General features: G+C 44.9%; 4 protein-coding genes across 9 annotated transcripts; 3 read left to right on the forward strand and 1 right to left on the reverse strand.

The window, feature by feature from the left end:
* Positions 1-47: 47 nt before the first annotated feature.
* Positions 48-4,641, forward strand: prr15lb (proline rich 15 like b). 4 transcript variants are annotated; one of them, XM_069517302.1, is made up of 3 exons: positions 48-235; positions 510-754; positions 3,717-4,641. In XM_069517302.1, the coding sequence occupies exon 3, from the start codon at positions 3,744-3,746 to the stop codon at positions 4,077-4,079; it is 336 nt and encodes a 111-aa protein (XP_069373403.1). In that variant the 5' UTR covers positions 48-235; positions 510-754; positions 3,717-3,743; the 3' UTR covers positions 4,080-4,641. The 4 variants fall into 4 exon arrangements, with proteins under 4 accessions (XP_069373403.1, XP_069373404.1, XP_069373402.1 ...); XM_069517303.1 differs by having other exon boundaries at positions 554-754; XM_069517301.1 differs by having other exon boundaries at positions 557-754.
* A 288-nt stretch (positions 4,642-4,929) lies between these two features.
* pnpo (pyridoxamine 5'-phosphate oxidase) lies at positions 4,930-7,625 on the reverse strand. Its single transcript, XM_020110810.2, has 7 exons — positions 7,315-7,625; positions 6,883-7,007; positions 6,696-6,795; positions 6,541-6,594; positions 6,231-6,359; positions 6,080-6,150; positions 4,930-5,818 (listed from the first exon to the last, which is right to left on the reverse strand). The coding sequence occupies exons 1-7, from the start codon at positions 7,501-7,503 to the stop codon at positions 5,653-5,655; spliced, it is 834 nt and encodes a 277-aa protein (XP_019966369.1). The 5' UTR covers positions 7,504-7,625; the 3' UTR covers positions 4,930-5,652.
* Positions 7,626-7,721: 96 nt separating this feature from the next.
* On the forward strand, positions 7,722-9,748 carry mrpl10 (mitochondrial ribosomal protein L10). Of its 2 annotated transcripts, none has more exons than XM_020110811.2 (5): positions 7,722-7,862; positions 8,049-8,218; positions 8,459-8,623; positions 9,010-9,154; positions 9,236-9,748. In XM_020110811.2, exons 1-5 carry the CDS (start codon positions 7,823-7,825, stop codon positions 9,457-9,459), a joined length of 744 nt encoding a protein of 247 aa, XP_019966370.2. In that variant the 5' UTR covers positions 7,722-7,822; the 3' UTR covers positions 9,460-9,748. The 2 variants fall into 2 exon arrangements, with proteins under 2 accessions (XP_019966370.2, XP_019966372.2); XM_020110813.2 differs by having other exon boundaries at positions 7,807-7,921.
* A 1,129-nt stretch (positions 9,749-10,877) lies between these two features.
* osbpl7 (oxysterol binding protein-like 7) lies at positions 10,878-20,559 on the forward strand. Of its 2 annotated transcripts, none has more exons than XM_069517299.1 (23): positions 10,878-11,225; positions 13,793-13,968; positions 14,269-14,412; positions 14,497-14,550; positions 14,635-14,748; positions 14,826-14,978; positions 15,066-15,177; positions 15,506-15,624; positions 15,708-15,806; positions 15,928-15,951; positions 16,122-16,272; positions 16,739-16,842; positions 16,926-17,094; positions 17,210-17,356; positions 17,637-17,773; positions 17,874-18,011; positions 18,185-18,248; positions 18,361-18,439; positions 19,092-19,236; positions 19,328-19,478; positions 19,565-19,691; positions 19,773-19,895; positions 20,017-20,559. In XM_069517299.1, the coding sequence occupies exons 2-23, from the start codon at positions 13,840-13,842 to the stop codon at positions 20,123-20,125; spliced, it is 2,592 nt and encodes an 863-aa protein (XP_069373400.1). In that variant the 5' UTR covers positions 10,878-11,225; positions 13,793-13,839; the 3' UTR covers positions 20,126-20,559. The 2 variants fall into 2 exon arrangements, with proteins under 2 accessions (XP_069373400.1, XP_069373401.1); XM_069517300.1 differs by having other exon boundaries at positions 10,880-11,225; positions 15,708-15,797.
* The last annotated feature ends 135 nt before the right edge of the window (positions 20,560-20,694 follow it).

The following is a 20,694-nucleotide window of genomic DNA, read 5'->3' on the forward strand; positions in this document are numbered from 1 at the left end:
CGGAAGCCACCATCTTTAAAAGTGCAGGGCGACCAGGTGAGGAGAATCTACCTGAGACCAAACTCCTCCCCTCAGGCTCCTGCAGGAAGAGGCCTGCTCTCACACGCTCCTCTGAGCTTCAGCTTGGACAGAGGAGACACGTTTGAACGCAGCCATGAACTCTGTGCTCAAACAGCAGCAGCGCCTCTCAACTGGTCCAATCTCAGGTCATTTGAATGGAAACCAAACTTGCAAAGTAAGCCTCTGTGATTTTGCACAACTCATGCAAAGCATCAGGGACACATTTATCTGATGTCTCAATGTCCGCGTCTGTCTCTCTGACTCTTTCTGTCCAGAATAGAATAACTCCAGACTAACTGGAAACGTCTAAATGTCACATTAAAAGATCATCTGGTTCTAAGTTTTCAATTCGCAATCGGCCGCCTGCTCTCCTCAAGTTCCCCCTGTTGTCAGTCATGTGGCCTGAAGAAATGTCTCACCTGAGTCATGCATTCAATGTCTCCTCTGAGCTGGGCGGGCTTTAGGTGTGTGTGTGTGTGTGTGTGTGTTTGAGCAGGGTGTGTGCTCGAGTAGAGAGGGACAAGGTCAGAGAGCGAGAGGCACAGAGGAAGAGATGCTGCACCTGTGCACGATCACCTGAGGAGAACTACAATAAAAAGTCAAACACAAAGAGAGGATCACAAAGAGACGGTAAACATGGAGCTGCAGTCCCACATCTGAGAGAACCTGCTTCAGCCGGCTCGTTGTCAACAAGGTAAAACAACACACTTCGTCCATTTCACTGTGGTTTCATGTCAGAGTTTTACATGTTTGTTGACAGACCAGATCATTTAAAAGCATTAGTTTGGTTTGTTATCATTTTAACAGTTTTTTATCAGATCTAACATGTCAGACTGTGACAGGTGAAGAACGATAAAGTCCAGGACTTGTTTCTATCGTTGTCTCTGCACGATATCAGAGGTCCATCAACAAACCATTTTCACAATCTGTTCATCATTTACTTGGTTTATTAAGCAAAATGTCAAATATTCAACCCAGTCTCATTTCAAAACGTGTAATAAATCTTTGGGTTCTGGACTGATGCTCAAACAAAACAGGATATTGAAGAAGCTCTACGATGTTGCAATGGGTTCTTTCATATTTTAAAGACCAAATGTTAAATGTTTTGACAAAGTTATGTGTGATTTAAACTCTGCAAGATGGAGGCAGGTCTTAGAAGCTGAAATGAAACGGTATCTGCTGTTACAACATGATGAACTGATGTCACTGCTTGTCTGTCTTTAATTTCACTTCTGGACTTTGTCTCAAGTCACGTGAAGTTTCCATCGACCTTCAACTTCGTCTCTTAAAAACATTCACAGCTCTGACGATTTGAAGGGAAACACTCACACACACGTTTACGTCGATGCATTAGTTTTATTATGAACTCCCTTCATCAAGTCATTCAACTCTGCTGTTACGGGTCAACGGTGAAACTGGCACAAAGGATGAAACCTGAGAGTTGCATGAACCATCAGCTCAATTATGAGAGCAGCACAGTCCCCGGTGTCCTCGGAGTCTCTCTGCAGCTCAGACATTGTGCCTCTGAAAAGACGTCGCGGCTGGTTAGTGATTTCCAAACGTGGCCCCTGTGTTCCCTTCCTGCTGTGATCTCTGATGCTTTGCCGAGCGGCTCGCCCACACATGAACAAAATACATGGTAACTTATTAAAGAGATCGACGGAGGGCCTCCTTTGTGTCAACACAGCTTTTTGTCTCAAAGGTCACATCTAAGTCAAACACACCAAAAAGAAATATGTGTTCATATCGTGCCGCCATGTTCTTTTACATAACACGGTGTGAAAGTGCCGTCGGGGCCTCTCAGTTACTTTGTCCTGCAGAAACTACTTGATGGAAAGTCAACAATATCATGGAAATGCTGTGCAAACGTTTGTTACGGAGCAGCCGCTGCTTTTTTTCAAAGACTAAACCACATCCACTCCAACTGGAGTCAGACAGAAAAAAAAAAGAGAATTTACTTTAGATAATGAGCTTGAGTCTAAAAATGGTAACAGCAGCTGAGAAGCTGAAGTAAACAGAGGCGTGAGATGAAGCTGCAGCCGCTGGAGAACTCATGAAAGCTTTTCTTCTGTTATTCTGTGTCTGGACACAACCAGGTCCGACATGTAGGACAGTTTGTCCCCCCAACATCCGTCCACTTATGAAACCACATTCAAACATTTTAACCAGATTTGTATTTGGGTCCGATTGCACTCACGCAACAAAATGCTTTTATCTCCGTGTTAAAGAAGCTGATGAAACAAATTCCCTGACCCACCCTTTGTCTGGATCAACTCCAAACACTTAATGTCTTTCTCTCCCCCGATGTTCTATCCTTTTTCTGTGGACACGTCCAGGAGTTTATGAGTAATCTTACACAAACAAACAAAACAGGGGTGGACACATAACCTCCTTCGTAAATCAGCATAACTGAGCCAAGACTTCACATTGAGACCAAAGGAGGAAAAGGGCTTTGATGTTAAAAACAAATTCCTCTAAATGTGAAACTGTTTATTTAATCAAAGTTCAATTTGTACATCGTTTCCGACGCTGCTTCCTTCTTGAACCTTTGCACCACTTGTTCGTGCCGGGTGCCTAAACATCACACGGGGCAGATAAGAGTAAGACAAGTGTTTCCTGAGAAGGGCATGGACTCTGTATTTGCGTAGGTGCTTCATTGTTTCCTGTCAGGTCTCATAAAGCTGCAATCATGGCTCCATTGAAACTCATAAAATCTGCTTTAATAGCAACAGTCATCCAAATACTGAAGAGTAAAGTTGAGCTTCTTAAATGTGTGGAGGAAAGAAAAAGAGGAAAAAAACCTCAGAAATGATAAATGTATTTATTTAGAGTGTTGATTTTATCTCACAGAGGAAAACTGATTCATTTAAGATTCATCGATTGATGTTTTCAAGTAAACCATATTTTAATGGAGTGAATAAATTCTTTATGATACAGTGGAGAGACAGGAAACACGTGAAGTTCACGTCCTTCCACACAAACTTTATTACTGACTCTGATCCATGTGATGGCAGTCAGGTATGTTCACCATGTGACTGAGGATGACAACAGCTGACTGTGAAACTCCTGGTTCTGTAACTTGGGTCGAGGTGCATCAGTAAATGAGATTAAACCATAAAATCACTTTTCTCCTTCACTTCGTTGTTATTATATAACAGTGAGCTCCTGCAGCAGCATGACGACAACAGCTTGCTTCCTCGGGGCCAGTTTGTCTTTTCTCTGTCTTCATATCAGATCACACGAGGGACAGAGGACACTGATGAGATGCTCATTAATTCATCAGCTGAGAGGAGCAGAGTGTCGGGTGTCCTCCTCCGTGAGGTGATGCCTCCTCATCACGAATGAAGAGGAGCCTCTCAGGGGCCGTGTGCAGGGGCCGTCCTCAGACTGCACGCGGTCATTCGGCTTTTTGAACGATAAACACAACAATTAAATATAACCATTGTAAAGTGGAGATCTTAGAGCTTGATAGAGAAAACAGGTTCTATCTACAGAGGACGTCACGTTGGTCCTACATGATGAACAGTCCTTCAGTTCACTTGATTGTCCCAACATATCAGTAAAGTTGGAATCTGAGGAAGAACCTGTTGTACATGGATTTATCTTCAGTGAAATATGAACCACCGTCATTAACGCTCTTATGTCTTCTACACCAGGTCCGTCCTCCGGTCTCTGTTGGTGCCATGGCCGAACCAAGCTGGTGGAAGCTGACCTTCTCCCGCAAGAAGAAGTCCGAGTCCAAGGTTCTGTACGAGATCCCGGCCGAGTACGGCATCAACACCGGGAACAAAGAGCACTCGAGCAATAACCCCCCCGCAGACCACACGGACAGCCAGTTCAACGCCAGATTGGAGAAGATCGTGGACAAATCTGCCACCAAGGGCCGCCATGTCAAGGTGTCCCACTCCGGCCGCTTCAAGGAGAAGAAGAGGGTCCGCGCCACGCTGGCCGAGAACCCCAGTCTGTTCTCAGAGCACAGCCTCAGCGACGAGAACCACAAAAAGAAGACTGACAAATAAGTGCACCTGCGACCAAAAGGCTCATACTTGATCACAACCGTGTCATATGTCCGTGTGTCACTTCGGACGAAGGCTAAACACAACCACGTCGCTCCACATGTACAAGGTGGACAATCACTTGTTAGCAGGCACCACACCCAGGTAGATACTGTTACCAATGGACTCACACCTAAACAAACAGGTGGTATCAGCAGACGACCATTAAACATTCACAGAGCGGAGCGGAGGAGAAACACTTTCCTTTGGATTGAAATCAGAAATGTACATGTCATGAAGGAGAAGAAGGAAAACTCTGCCCGAGCAGCGTCATGATTATTAAACATTATTGTAATTCATGTTTTCATCTTTTGTGTTTGTAGAGTTTTGGATTGTAAGTTAATTTTTTTATGTCCAATATTCAATCAGTGACGTGTGTGTGTCTGTGTGTGTGTCTGTGTTGTGCAACCAAAGCACTGGAAATTTTTATTACGTTTTTGACACTTGATTTCAACAACTGGAATCCGCAAGAAGAAAATAACGTGTTTTGTTTTTAATAAACGTGTCTGGATGCGTTAATACGAAAGATTTCTGTGTATTTGTGTTGAGTCACTGTTCTTTCAAACATGGCTGCGTGTTAATCTCGGTGACGTCACTCTTTGAGGTTGTTATGCTGGCATGGTGATCGTAAACAGAAACTGCCGCCTGGCGTGCTGCGGCAGTTTGTAATTCAACGCTCCTCATGTCGCTTCTCACGCTGGAGATACACGAGAGATGATCATTTATAAAACTAGGCTTCATTTTGAGTAACTCTGATGTTTGCACGTATTGTACTGGCGACATCTGCTGGCTACAAAATGCACTTAGTCCTGAGTCGCAAATGAAACTTTATTATTGGCAATATTTCACAGTTTATTCAAATAAAAATATTCTTACACACTTACTCCCAAGTTCATAATACACACAATAATAATTGGCACAGATAACATCAGCTCTTTTAATCTCATGAGTAAAAGGCAGTTGGATCAATCATAAGTTTATATTTGAAGTCTCATTGAATCAACCCATTAATGAAGCATTATAAAAATAAACTCGACAACAGTTCAGTTGTTTGAGGTTGTATGAGATGGTTGAGGTGTTCCTAATAATGTGGCCACTGAGTATGTATTTGGTTTAAATTGATCAACTGACAAAATAACGTTTTTATTCACTTACAATTGGCACAAAATTACAAACTGTCCTTCTGCTAACTTCCTTGGGGACTATTAACGTTTAAACAAAGTCACATCGACAGACGTGTTTGATGGAGACGTGAGAGTCGGCTGAAGATTTTGCTTCTAGAAAAATAAAGAGTGAAGGTCGACGACGACACGGATGAATAACCGACATCACTGTGGATCATTATTTAACACGTGGAGTTTGACCTCCCGTCACTTTCTGTTCATCACGTCATTTTCACTTCATGTAAAGTTTTACAAAGACACGATGAGGTTTGGCTCTGTGAAGAATCCTAAACACAGCAGCACCTATTTAAGTAGTTTCCAGCAGAGGTAAAGACCTTAACCACGGAGTGTCTGTCCGTCTGTGGAGGGACGTCTCATGGAGACAGCCGCTCATACACCCACTCTCCCGCCGCAGCGCGTTGAAACTCTCCCAGCTCCGACTCGCCGTCCTTCGGTTTGGTGAAGACGATGCGGTCGTGAAGTCTGTTGGTCTGACCCTGCCAGAACTCAATGGAGTGAGGTTTGACGATGTAGCCGCCCCTGTGCGCAAAACACGACACGGCAGGGAGAGAAAATCAGGAACTAGACTTTTGGTGAATATGCTTGTTTACCGTCTTGCTGGAATGAGACACTTCTAGTTTTTCATCCTGTTTTCAATGTTGTTTCTGGTTAAAAGGACAAAGCAGGTCCTCTGGCTTTAACACTTGATTTTTCATTGTTTTCATGAGTCTGGCTTTCAAATGCAAAGATTGATTCTCGGAGAGGAGACCTTTGTTGCATTCTACAGAGAGTAATGCTCACCAGTAATCAGGCATCGGCACCTCTGTGTCCTTGTACTTCTCCTCCAGTTCTGCGTTTTTCTGCCTCAGATACTAACAGAAAGTCCACAGTGAAAACTGAGCCCTCGATGTTCATGAATCATACACCTTGTGTTAGTGGTTTCAGTTCTTACGTCTCTGTCGGGAACAGCGGTGCTCTGTCGACTCACAACCGCCCCGATCTGGCTGCTCTTCGGTCGGGAGTGGAAGTAGTCGCAGGAGCTCTGGTACGGGATTCGCTCCACTGCGCCCTCGATACGAATCTGAAGAATAAGATAAGGAAAAAAGTTGTGTTTATAATCCTGTAGGATGCAGAGATACCTGGAAAAAACATTTTTGAACTGCGAATGATGTTGATGGTGAATATCTGCCCGTGCACATTGACTGTGGAGGAAAAACACACTAATGTCTTCAATAAGACACTGAGCCTGGTAGTTTTTGTACCTGTCTGTTCAGAGGTTCCCAGTAGAAAACCAGGCAGGCGTACGGATTACTCTCCTGTGGACAGATTAGAAGAGCTCACATTAAAAAGTCAGATCAACACATCACAAGTTTTCAAACTGACAGGATGTGAGCTGGTGACGTCTTTTTTTCCTCACCAGTTCAGAACCCTTTCTGCTCTCGTAGTTCGTAAAGAAGCGGAATCCATCGTCGCTGTAGCCCTTCAGAAGGACCATGCGAGCAGACGGGCGTCCATCCCTGATCAGGCAGAAATCAGATTGACTGTGAAATACAATCAAGGAAAACATCACAGTTCAGGTGGTGGTGGCGGCGGCGGCGTCTTACTTGGTGGCCGTGGCGATGCACATAGCGTTGGCCTCTCCGACCTCGGGGCACTTTGTGGCTTCATCGAACCAGTTTCCAAACTGCTTGATCGGGTCCAGAGACACAAGCTGATTCTCTTCAAAACACTTGAGAACAAAAAGAGCCGATCAGTTCCAACACAAGCTTCATGCAGACGTGGAAAGACTCACTGGTTAACTAAGAACATCACCGTTTGGTATTCAGCTGCAACATCACACTTCACCACTAGATGTCCCTGAGTCCTACACACTGAACCTTTAAATGTTGGTTTTCACAGTTGAAGGATTCACATCGAAAAGTGTCCATGTTGGATTTTAATGAGGGAAACAGTGAAACCTGGGACACATGTTCTAAGCATGTTGAGCCCATGAATAAACATGAGACACACACACACACACACTCTCTCTCTCTCACCTCCTCGTCTCCTTTGTATTTCTTCCTCATGTCGCTCAGGTCCATGATGCTCGTGTCCGTGGATGTTTTGCTGCAGAACCTCGGTGCAGGAGCTCCTCTTTGATCCGTGGTCGCGCGCACAGGACACGGAGGGCTCCTGCAGATCAAACGGATCCAGCTGAATAAAGTCGGACCGTGAACGCGCCTCATCCTGTCCAGCGCACGGTCACCTGACGTAGCTCCGCACGCTTTCTTACGTAAAGCGAGTTTTGTAACCGGAAAACAAATGAGAAAACCGGTTTGTGGGAGTTTAATACAAGTTAATTAATAATCCTCAGAGATACGATGTGCAGTCAAATATTAATGTGCGTTGAGCAGAAATGATTCCGAGAGGAAATGATTCTTTACGTGAGCTTCAGAGAGGGCAGTTACGAAAATATCAGCCACGGAGAGTTTCTATTTGCCGAAGTGACCGTGAACGCAGCATTTGCTGCAACGTCATTTCCGGAATCTCCTTTTCCTGTTAAAGATGGCGGCGACCTTGTGTTCGAAGTTTCTACAGAAACAGGGTAAAACCGAGAGATTCCTGTCGTGAGAACTGTGTTGATTCACTGCGGGTGGATCTCTGGTTTGTCCGGAACTGTTGAATTTCACCTGTGCTTCGGTTAAAAGCGTTTTTCTGGAGACTTAGCCGCCGTTAGCATCGGTGGCTAATGAGCGGTGCAGGTGTTTATCCGTGTCTCTGTTTCCTCCAGGATGGCTTCCCCTCACCCAGAGTGTCCGACACGGCTCCAAGGCCGTGACTCGACACCGGAAACCGCTTCACATCCTCCGGCAGAAGCTCATGGCCGTGACCAAGTACATTCCTCCAGAGAGGGTCACTCCTGCAGGAGCCTACCCAGCCCCAACCAAGCGAGTCCAGGAGGTGACACGTTGATGATAAAAGTGTATTCATGCAGCACTGCTCAAGAACAGGTTCACAGAGTGCTGCACAAAACACACAAAGGCTTAATAATAATAACAGTCATGTTATAAAGAGGACAACGAGGAAGCTTGTCTGACTCACAGTGGAAGGTTATTTCATAGTCGTGGAGTTTTTGTCAGAACTCATATCCGAGCAGGAAAGTGTTTCACGACTAACTGTTGTGATGTTTCACTTCATCAGGAGAATGCTCTGATGTTGCTCCTCAAGAGGGATCTGAAGAAGCTGTTCCAGGACAGTAAGATGGTCGCTGTGGTCCAGAACAACGCCAGCAACTCTGAAGACATGATGCTTCTCAAGAACAGACTCTTCAAACATGGCATCCTCGTCAAGTTCTTCCCAAACCAGGTATTTATTAAATCATATATGTATATATTTAAATCTGTGAGAGTACTTCACCTTGTGTAGCTTGTTCTTTAGACAGATGATGGCAAATCAGGAGGCCAAGGGTTGAGGAAAGATATTTAATAGAGGTCTCAGGCAGTAGACGGTGCAATGACCCCTCGGACAATAGAAAATCCCATTTCTGCATTTTCATTAAAACCGTAGTGATTTGTATAATAATTGGATCCACTTGAATTGACAGAGTAAGGATCAGTAACATTTATTCTGATGCCTATGTTGATATTTTGGAATCTGGACTCATCATATCTGCAGCTGCTACTTTAAACCTCTGTAATATTTATTTTGAACTTCATCAGAGGTTACTCATCTCTATTCATGTTTGTTTCCAGGTGACGCGGTCGTTCCTGATGGACAGTGCCTACAGCAACATGGCTCCTCTGTTCATTGGTCCGACGGTGCTGTTTGTTAGTAAAGAGCCGAAGGTGAAGGAGATGCTGAAGGCGCTGAGGTCCAGTCCTCAGATGACTCTACTGGGTATGTTAGTTTTTTCTGTGTCTGCTCGTGTGGAGGAGCTTTACTCTATTTATAATTATTTATAATCATCTGTCTCAACAGGAGCCTGCATCGACGACACACTGCTGAGTGTCGACGGGATCGTGAGCTACTCCAAACTGCCGTCGATGGCTGTGGTCCAGGGTCAGCTGGTCAGCGGGCTGACGATGCTGACCTCCCACACCGCCTCCCTGCTGCAGCGCCACCCAGCGCACCTGTCGGCCCTGCTCCAGCAGCACGTCCGGCAGCAGAGCCCGGACAGCGGCGCTGCAGAGGAAGCCACGTAGACTCAGAGGAAATCACTGAGACTGTTTTCCTTTGCAGACGCTTGGACAACGAGGGAGCGTAGAGTTGGACGAACGCTTCACCATCATTTGACTTCAGCAACAAAATTCCAGGCAGATTTTCACTGTACCCGCCCATGGGATCACTGTTCACTCACACTCGTGGGTAAAGGATTCTGCAGACTGGACTGGTTTCTGTCTTGGACGGACAATGCTGCCAAAATATCACCGTTGCCCAAGCTCTTACTTTATTTAAAATATTGTCACACATGAATAAATGATGAAAACTCCATTTATTGCTCAGACTCTAAATCGTTTTTTGGATTTAAGATTGTTTCTAACTCTCCCATCGGCTTCTACAGGTTTGCTGCAGAGAACGTTACCATCAGCACGGTGTCAGGATGTTGGTAGATTTCTTTACCTTGCTCATAAAACTGAATACAACAGTGCCAGCTAACTTAAGTGGCATCATGAAAACCACTCCAGCCAAAATAAACACCAGTGGTCACAGATCCTGAAAGTTAATCTGCAGATTACATGTTAATCTGGGTCAGTTAGTCTAGTATGTCCTGTTTTCTGAGTGAGGCTGACGTTCCTCTGGAGTTTTATACAACTTCACACGTGTCTGCAAAAAAACGAGTGAATTACAAAACTGTTTAAATCACATTAAGGTAAAAAAAAAAAAAAGTAAAAATCTGTATTAACACAATTAAATACGTCTGAAGATGCTTTGATTTTGATGTTAATCAGATAAAGGCGCAGACGAGGAAGGAGAAACAAATTACTTGAAGAGGGATTAGTTGAGTTTGTTCCAGAAAAACAGCAGCAACTCCGAAGACATGTCGTCATCGTCAAGTTCGTCTCCAAACAGGTAAAGATGAAATCATTTGTATTCTTGTGACTTGTTTTTAAAATGGTGAGTTTACTGGACAGTGAGTTCTGTCAACGTCACGTCTACCATCACTTTATCCCTGAGCTTCAATAGATGGCACGCACTGAAGGATGATGGGAAATTAAGAACTGAATCTATAGTTTAATCACATTTATACACCTTAAACTGCTCCCTGTCGTGAGTTACTCCCTGTGATGAGTTACTCCCTGTGGTGAGTTACTCCCTGTGATGAGTTACTCCCTGTGATGAGTTACTCCCTGTCCTGAGTTACTCCCTGTGATGAGTTACTCCCTGTGATGAGTTACTCCCTGTGATGAGTTACTCCCTGTGATGAGTTACTCCCTGTGATGAGTTACTCCCTCTGATGAGTTACTCCTTGTGATGAGTTACTCCCTGTCATGAGTTACTCCCTGTCATGAGTTACTCCCTGTGGTGGCTCCTGTGTAAAGTCTTTGCTTCTAGCTGAGTGAGCAGCACAGTGAGTGGAGGTCGGCTGGATTTACCTCCCTACAGCTACATCCCTGCTAGACACTGTGTAATTCCAGCTAATGCGGATAATGCCCAGGACATATTGCGCACGACGCGCGCTCCCGGCGACGCACAGCTCTCCTTGAGGCACCCACCCCCCCCCCTCCACCCCGCAGCAGAGGCTGGACACGGCCGCCACTCAGATTATGTTCAGAATAAGTGATAATCTGTGAAACATGCGCTCACAAACTCCCTCTTCCTGCTGTTTTTGACGGTTCTCGATGGGAAAACGTTCCGTGCGTCCTGACGGTGATTTCCTCCGGATTGTGAGACGCCAGATGAGACTTTTGTTGGATTTACCGGACGCACAGAAGAGCCGCGGATGATGAGAGTCGGGGGAGGTTTTCAGGTAAAACTCATCTCCGGTCATTTTACTCATGATATTTACGCAAAATGTAAAAATGTGGATTCAACTCTAATGAAGAATATTTGATAAAATCCCCAGAACTGAACAACCTGTAGATTTCTACACAGCTGCCTGTTGATAAACTATAATAATTCTGTTTTGAAAGAAACCGTGTCGCCGTGTTTTCAAGGTTAAAATATAAAAACCCGTTTGGATGAACGTGTCCTCTGCGCGCTGCAGGTGCAGTGACTTCTTAATGGGCTTTAGATTAGAGCCTGTGCGGCCCTGGACAGTTCAGAGGTCCTGCTGCACTTGTCCAACATCAACCGAGGACGCACAGTCAGAAATATCAGTGAAATGCACCACCCATGTTATGATGACTTTATTTTAGCACCTTTCAAAACAGCCCCTATAACAAAAAACAGGAAAACAAATCTCCAAAGACAAGAAGCAAATAAATACGATGTCATTTTAAATGATTCAATACAAAATCTAACAATCAAACATTTCAAATGACAAAAGAATAAAATAAACACATTATCTGCCTCCTACAGTGAAAACAAGTTGCAGCCTGCAGCGTGAGTTTCTACAGTCACACACATTCAAACCTGTTGTTTTCTTCCCACACTCTGACTGTGACGTTTCATTTACATTTACAAAGAGTTTACAAACCCACACAAACCAAAACCTCAACTCGCTTCAAATGTTTGTTCTGCTCAAGTCTGAGGCTGAGAATGTTTTTCAAGCTTCCACAGATCCAGTGTGTGTTTCATCAGCAGCAGGTGTATCACAAAAATCAAATTACAATTCTCATAATCTCAGTATTTTGACATGTTTGCATCTGTTTCCATGTCCTGAGCTCATATTATCTCACCTCACTCATTTCTCTATTTCAGCCCTTTAGTTCTTGATTGCGTTTTAAAACTAGTTGCACAACATTTAACTGAAACCTCATCTGAAGTTTGAATTGTAAAAATAACACATTCACGAGGAGATTTGGGAAAATGAGTGAAACCTTTCATGGATCTGATTCTTGCAAAAGCTTGGAATCTCAAACACTTTTTGTTTCCACCCTGTGAGATCAAAACCAAACGTTCCATCATGCAGAACATTATTTGTGCTCGTCCGAAGAGTAAGCGAGCTCAGAGACCTGCAAATCCCTTCATCCTGTTTCCACCACATGCTCCATCAGCGAGGTCATTTACTCTCATCCTTTGCTTTGATCCTTACGTAACAAGTCAGGCTGCTTCTGCACAGATTTAGACTCACATCAGTTTGGGTGGAACGCTCGAATCATTGTGCGAGTTCTCATTGTCCTAAAGTTTGGAGCTTCAGGGCGACGCTGTTAGAAACACAGAGTCTCAGTGTGATTTCATACAGTTCACAGAATGAAACCAGGTGAATGTGGGAGTTTGTTTTCTGTGAATAAATTAACACACACATAAAACAATATATATAATTTGGTCCCTGTCTCACAGGCACCTTCAGCTTCATGTCATCATACATGTTTTTAATTGTAGGATGAAACAGGATTTTGGTGATTTTTAGGTGTTTAATGATTGATGTGTAATGATTAATGTGTAATGATAAATGTGTAAACATTAGTGTTTAATGATTAGTTAAACAGAAAATGTATCTGCAACTATTTAATTTCGATCGTTTAGAGCATTTTAATATTTCTCTGAAGTATGTTGTAAAGGTATTCATGAAAAGTGCTGTACGTGTAAATGAAGCATATGTTGCTTCTTCTTCTTAAAATCTAGAGTTTTATCTAAACGGTTCATGTCAGAGTCCTTTGACGCCACTCAACCAACAGACACATTTCAAGATGTCGTCAGCATCTTCTCTTTCCTTGCGTCTGGTCTCTCGGCCTCGAGTTCTTCCTGCTCCACGTCTGAGTGACAAGCTGCTAAAAACGTCCCCTGAAAAACCAATTAAGCAGAAGTTGGTAATCCTCTGCTCGTGTCACAGAGTCGTCACACCGTCATGTGCAAAACACAGCGAGTCCTCTGTGATGAGGTCATTGATATATGCTTAGTTATTTTTATTATGTTTTATTATCTTATTATTTTTGAAAGGTGCGATAGAACAAATGTGTTTAAGTTCTTTATTTAAATTTTGCCCAAAAGTTATGAGCGGAAGTTATTACTTAGATTCTGAATATTGGTTAATTTAAACAAATTAACAAAGAGTTGTACGTTAATCTAATTCATCATTAGTATGAAAATTATTGCTTTTTCTATTTCACTAAATCTCTGTCTCCAGTCTATGGAAGCAGGTTTCTGTGTGTCACACTAATGACAAACATTTTATTCTATTCTGAAAATAACAACAGTGACATTAATTTAGAGAAAATTATAACAGGACGTTTTCATTGTATTGGGAGAAATGCTCTTATACAGAAACAGAATAATACAGTAAATAATATAATCGGCTTCATGTTCACAGTGAATGTTGTACAGCTGTTGTGTTGGGTTATTTTAAGATGTTCATGTTTGTCTTATCTTGAAAAAGAATATATTTATTATTATAAATCCCAGTTTAATGTCTGACTCCTCCTGACATCACAGCGGATCAATCTCAACAACCAGTCGAGGACAGAGGTCTGAGGTCTGAGATGGATTCTTACGGCTCCTCACTGAACCGCAGCCAGTCGCTGGCCAGCGGCCTGGAGAAGACGTCGCCGGCGTGGAAACCGTCCCACTCTCGGAGCAGCAGCACCGTGTCGTCCCGTCATTCCAGACAGGTGAGTCCCAGGTCGGTCAGCCATGTTGTTGTTGGGCTTTTATTCTGAAACAAGAGACAAGTTTTCCCTAATAACATCAGAAAACAAGTGCTCGGTTCTCCTGATGAATCTGTGGCTGTTTTCACATCAAACCTCTGAGATTAGTGAACCAGATGTTTTGTGAAAGTCATTAAAGATGCAGAAGTTGGTCAGCACCATCCAGTCAGTGACGATGACGTCATTATTACAACTATACCCAACCTGTGTGGAAGTGAACACAGTTACAAAAAAGTCGTCCTCGTCCGTTTCTCCCGTCCGCAGATAATCAAAGATTGGGAAGTGATCGACGAGCTTCATGTGGAAATCCACCCGGGAGGCGAGATCCCTCAGGAAATGGGGCCCCCGGGGATCTGTGAAGGATATCTGCTGAAGAGGAGGAAGTGGCCACTGAAGGGTTGGCACAAGGTGAGAACTCCTCTGTCGTCCGGTATGAAGGCGTTGACCTTATCGATGAAGACGTTTTATTTTGAACCGTGTTTTCTCCCTCAGAGATACTTTGTCTTGGAAGCCGGGATCTTGCGTTACTCCAAAAACCAACAGGACGTGAGTGAAGAAGACGTTTTACCACGTGATCGTTTTACACAACAGATTTGAAAAATGTTTAGAAGAACCTGTTTTCCTCATTAGGTCTCCAGGGGGCGGGTCCAGGGCTCTCTGGATGTCAGCCTCGCTGTCATTTCAATAAACAGGAAATCGAACCGTATTGACCTGGACGCAGGAGACATCCTCTATCACATGAAGGTAAACGTACGTAACACACACGAGATGTGGCTCCAAGATTAAAAAGGCGATTGCCTGACTTTACTCTCCTCCCCAAGACAAAGAGCCATGAACTCTTCTACATCTGGGTGACCAAGCTGCAGGCCCATCGCTTGTTCAAGAAGAACGAGGCGGCTCAGGTCCACAGCAGCTTCATCCACACGTTGTCCCACAGCGCGGCGGCTGGACAAGCTCAGAGAAACGGAGACGTGGTGAATAAAGTGTCCCCCGTGCACAGCAGAGTTCACGAGTGTCTCAGGACAAAGTGTGAGATGAGCTCCCGTGTTTTTGTTTCACAGGTGGTTCATTCGGCTGCAGCATCCGGAGCTCTGCCGTCACCGAACACCGCCGCCAACAGCAAGGTGTCCGCCTGGCTGCAGCAGAGTCACGACCCAGACACCTGCGTTCAAGGTTTACGTCTTATTTTGATACGGACAACGAGGAGGTTGTGTTTTAGTTTTTTTTTAGCAGGATTACACAAAAACCACTGGATGGATTAACACAGAAGTTGGTGGAAGGATCTGGATCACATGGGGGCGGATCCAGAATGATTTTATTATTTTGTTTGTCTTTATTTATAGTCTAAAATTTATAGTGTAAAACCAGAACGACTGCACCCAACGTCAAACAGCTTTTAGTAACTGTCTTCACAAGAGGTGATCAGGACCTCAGGGTCCTCATCTGACCCTTCGCTCGCTGTGATGTAATGAAAGATTACACCTCTCATGTTCTCCTGCAGAGCTCAACCACTGCCACCTGGACCTGTCGGAGCTAAACCGTCTAATCCAGAGGCTGCAGGCGCTGGAGGCCGGCCAGGCTTTCAGCAACGGAGACCTGCAGCGAATCATCAGCACACAGGTAGACGACTGGGGGAGCTCGCTGCTGCTCATTCAACCCCCTCACATGCAAATACAGTGATATCCTGTTACGCTCTCTGACAGAATCTCTCTCTGGAGAAGCCGAAGAAGTCGAAGTCGGGGAAGATGTGGGGACACTCTCGCACCCTGTCCAGAGTGGAGGCCCTGGGAATGGTAAGAATGGTCTGTAACCTGCTTCGTCTATCACTACATAGGATGAATGTGCATAATGTTTTACATTGATTTGAAATACTAAATGGTTTTTGAGTGAAATCTTGCTTGTGACTCTCTCTCCAATCCAAAGCCCATTCGAGGGATTTCTAAATCGGTGAGTCCTCTGAAGGATGCAGCCCCCAATATATCTTTGTGTGTGTGTGTGTGTCTTTGTGTGTGTGTGTGTCAGAAGTGTTTTATTCAACATCTAAAACAAACTTTGACAAATGCTAATTGACCTGTTTTGATGAACTAATGATCCGTCCTGTTCCGTTCACGTCCCAGCTGTCCTCCAGTCACCTGAGCAGCTCACCTCACCTCGGTGCATCCGTCCCCTCCATCCCTGAGTACGTCTACTCTCAGCTGTCCCCTCCCACGGTCGCATCGCCCGAGGGCAAGAAAATCCAGCAGGACATCTGTGCCACGTCGCTACGAGGTCAGAGGAACAGATGCAGGCAGCTGGTCCCGGAAATAAAAATAAAGAGATTTTGATTATCTGCCAAAACATTTTAACCTTCCAAGGTAGACAGGTGCTCCTGTAGAGGCCACAGGTCCACACCAAACCAACTTCATGTTTTATTCACTTTCACAAGAAGTACTACACTACCCACAATCCTCCAGGGTTATAGGTGTGATTGGTGGAACTCACTGTTGCCATGGAAATCTTTACCACAACCGTGAAAATCACGTCAGCTCCAAAATGCTGCAGTTTTTTTTTTTTTAAGAGACGAAGAGAAGAGACAAAAACAAGGTTCAATTCAGGGGTCATTTGCAATGTGTAGTTTCTTCACTCTTAAGAAACGCAAGCGGAGATGAATGAATGAAATCCACAGAGATGGAGAAAAGTTAAAGGCTTGTGCAGCTGCTAATTCATTTTCCTGTGTCTCTTCATTCTTCTTTAGTGCTTGCGTCCCTGAAGTCGGTTCACGAGACTCTGTCCCAGGAGCGGCAGAAGCTGCAAGAAGTGTGGGATTCTAACATCCGCCAGACGAGCTCGTTAGCCGAGGTGAGATCTGCGCCGTCGTCTGGATTCTCTGGCACGTGGCTTTCTGTTGTTCATCCCTCTCTCTCTGCCTTCCTCCTCATTAGCCTGCAGCAGTGAGGCGTTCCTCCCACGGGCCTCCTTCGGTGGCAGATTCGGCCGCGGAGTACTTTGACGCCAGTGATGACATCATCTGTGGAAGTTCCTCTGAGGTGTCGGAGGAATCGGGACTCAGTGACGGAAGCACGACCAACTCGGAGCCCGAGGAAGGACACGGTGGGTGAATGTATACAAGCACTGAAACACTGGGCCTCGTGTTGTTGTGTTGACAGTGAAAACAAATGCAACACTGCGTTCACTGTCAGTTGTGAATGATTCATATTCTTCACAGCGTCGGCCACTCGCAAGTACCGCGCCAGCATTTCCAAGACTCCAAACAGCGACGTCCCCAAGAGCACCGGACGTCGAACCACGCTCCCCGCTCACTGTCCTGACAACAGCCACGTGGGCCTCATGGCCATTCTCTACAACAACATAGGCAAGGACCCGGCACTGATGATGATGATGATGATGATGATGATGATGATAAACTTTGTTTCTATAGCAGCATTTTTAAGGTGCTTCACAAAATAAAATGCAAAGATAGCAAATCATGGAAACGCCAGATCATGATGCAGGAAAACAAAATAGATAGAGGTGGAGTGAGGGGTTGAGCGGAGGTTTGAACTTGAAGCCACATCGCTCTGCGTTTTCACAAAATTGATCCTCAGCACACGTCTGCTGTCTGCGGCTCATCCGCTGGGTTTTCTGTCCTCCAGGGAAGGACTTGGCCCGGGTGTCCATGCCTGCCGCTCTCAACGAGCCTGTGAACCTGCTGCAGCGGCTGTGTGAGGAGCTGGAGTACAGTGAGCTGCTGGATACCGCCAACAACACGCCGGACCCCTACCAGAGGATGGTGAGCCAGTCCCAAACGTGCACCGTGTTCGTGGGACAGACGGGAAAATGAGGTGAACGCAGTCAGACTTATAATCATGTTTGTGTTTTCTCTCCCGCAGGTTTACATTGCTGCCTTTGCTATCTCTGGTTACTCCACTGCGACGTTCAGAAACCACTACAAACCCTTTAACCCGGTGCTGGGGGAGACCTTCGAGTGCATCAGAGAGGACCGCGGCTTCCGCCTCATCAGCGAGCAGGTATCCAAGGAACAGCTTCAGAGAATAACTTCCTGTTTGTCTCACATCCAATCAAAGAAACTTTGAGGCTTCTATGTAAAATGACCTTTTAAAATCCTAAAAAACGCGATGGGGAGTTACCATCATCACATCTCTGTAAATTAAGATAAAACATGTTTTCCTGTTAACACCAGGTCTGTCACCACCCGCCCATCTCTGCCTGCCACGCAGACTCCGACAACTTCACTTTCTGGCAAGGTGAGACTCTAAATACTCGTCGTCGTCATAATCTCTGATTATAAAACGGTTTTAAAAAGCTCTTTCTCTGAACATGCATGTGTCACATATATTTATTTACATGCCTCCACAGACCAGCGATGGAAAAATAAATTCTGGGGGAAGTCTCTGGAGATTCTGCCGACCGGCATGGTGAACGTGACTCTTCCAAGGTAAACATTGGATCTTTATTTTCACCTGTCTGCGTTTGCAGATTTATTGCCGTGTTAGATGAGGCGGGACAGAGGCCATTATGTGTAACTGAGGATCATACGTCATGTGAAATGATGAAGGATCCCTCCATTAGAAATCAGTTGGGAGCAATGAGACATGACATGCCTTCTATGAATGTCACCGTCATCACCATCGTTCAGCCTCACGAGCCGCAGACGAGACAAACACTCAACCATCTGTCCGCACGGTGCTTCAGCATCGCACCACGTGTTCGCGACGACGTGATGCAGAAACTAATGAACGGCGACGGTGTCGAGCATCGTGCAGAAAAAACATCCTCAAAAAACACGTTGATAATAAAACAATTAACTGAACTTAGTGGTTAATTGTTTGATTAAAGAAGCCATGTTTTTTCGGACAGCTGAAGGTTTCCACAGGTTCTCTTTTATGTGTAGAAGGGGAGGGTCAGGAGAGGCGTATGGAGCTGCAACATTCAATTTCACCACTAGCTGTCACTAAATCCTACACACTGAACCTTTACAATTCAGATCATTGCGTCTTAGACTTTTTAAGACCCTGCAGGAACCCTGGTTCTGTCAATTCACTGTTTCAGTACTTATTAAGTTTGCCGACCGTTGGTGTTCTGCTCAGATACGGTGACCACTACGAGTGGAACAAAGTCGTGACCTGCATCCACAACGTCCTCAGTCAGCAGCGTTATCTGGAGCACTACGGCGAGGTCACCATCCAAAACCTCAAGAGTAACGCCTGCACCTGCAAGATTACGTTCGTCAAGGTGAGTGAAGCGTTCACGTGCTGCTTTAACACTTGAACGTGGTGCCTGCGAGGGGACGACTTTACTTTAATTGAGTTTTATCTTGTCGTAGTCTCGTTATTGGGGTTCAGACACAAATAAGAACGAGGTGCAGGGCACGGTTCTGGACCAGGGCGGGAGCGTCATTCACCGGTTCGGAGGTCTGTGGCACGAAGGCATCTTCTGCGACACTCTGCCGACGCCAAAATGTGTCTGGAAGCCGAGTGAGTCCGTGAATATCCAAAACAACAAAAATGTCCAAGTCTGTTTTAAAGCTGAGTGAAACCATGGAGGCTCTGTCCCCCCACAGATCCTCAGCCAAAGGATCACCAGCTCTACTATGGCTTCTCCACCTTCGCCATGGAGCTGAATGAGCTCAACCCAGACCTGAAGCCTCTGCTGCCTCCCACAGACAGCCGCCTGCGCCCGGACCAAAGGTGGGCAGAGCCGGACGTGTCTGGAAAAGTGAAACACGTCACGTTCTCGTTCATTTAACGATTTTCCTGGTGTTTTCGCAGGCTGCTGGAGGAGGGACAGGTGGACGAGGCGGACAGAAAGAAAGACGATATAGAGGAGTTTCAGAGAGCCTGGAGGAAAGAGCTCGGTAAAAGGGGTGAAGAGCATGTCCCACGATTTTTCAAGTAAGTTTAGACTTTATGAAACTTCTGAAAACAAGCACGCTCTCTCTCAAAATTAAATATATATGTGTTATGTATTATACATTGATTATATTTATGTTGGGATTCTCTTTTGCTCCTGGAGGAAAGCCAAAGACTCCTGTGGACGGGACGTGTGGTTGACCAACGGGACGTACTGGAAGCTCCGGGAGATTCCAGGTTTTGCTAACACTGAAAACCTGACTCTGTGGTGACGGGGACGACCGCGAAGACGCACGAGCAAAAGACACGAGTGAAGAGTTTTGACAGATCTCTGCGCTGGATGTTCCAGCAGCATGTATGAGCCGCTCTGACCAACAGAGAGGAGACGGTGCTGCTGAGCTCTTGTTTGTTTCTGTCCCATGACCGGCTCATGGGAACCCCAGCACCTGACATCATAGTTTCTTATTTATATTCATTTTGTAATGCATTTTATTTATTTAGAAAACCTCAGTCAGCATATATATATATGTTTATATATCATATATATATATATATATACATGTTTATACTTTTTTTGCTGAAAAAAAAAAAGACGAATGAAACTTACTTGAAACTATTTAAAAACCTTTTCTGTGAGTTTAGTAAGAGGCCTCTTATGTTAGTGCATTGTATGTGAACATTTAATTAAATAATTTGCTCCTTTCAACTCAACTTTTCAGTTTGTAACGAGCTCAGATGTTTGTGTGAAGTCGCTGTCGCAGTTCGATTCCCTTGATCACCAACTGGGACAAGCGGCCGCCCGGTTCGATGATTTTTCATTTCATGCAGATTTATTTTAGAT

This window comes from Paralichthys olivaceus, chromosome 21, assembly GCF_024713975.1.
Source record: "Paralichthys olivaceus isolate ysfri-2021 chromosome 21, ASM2471397v2, whole genome shotgun sequence".
Classification (NCBI taxonomy): Eukaryota; Metazoa; Chordata; class Actinopteri; order Pleuronectiformes; family Paralichthyidae; genus Paralichthys; species Paralichthys olivaceus.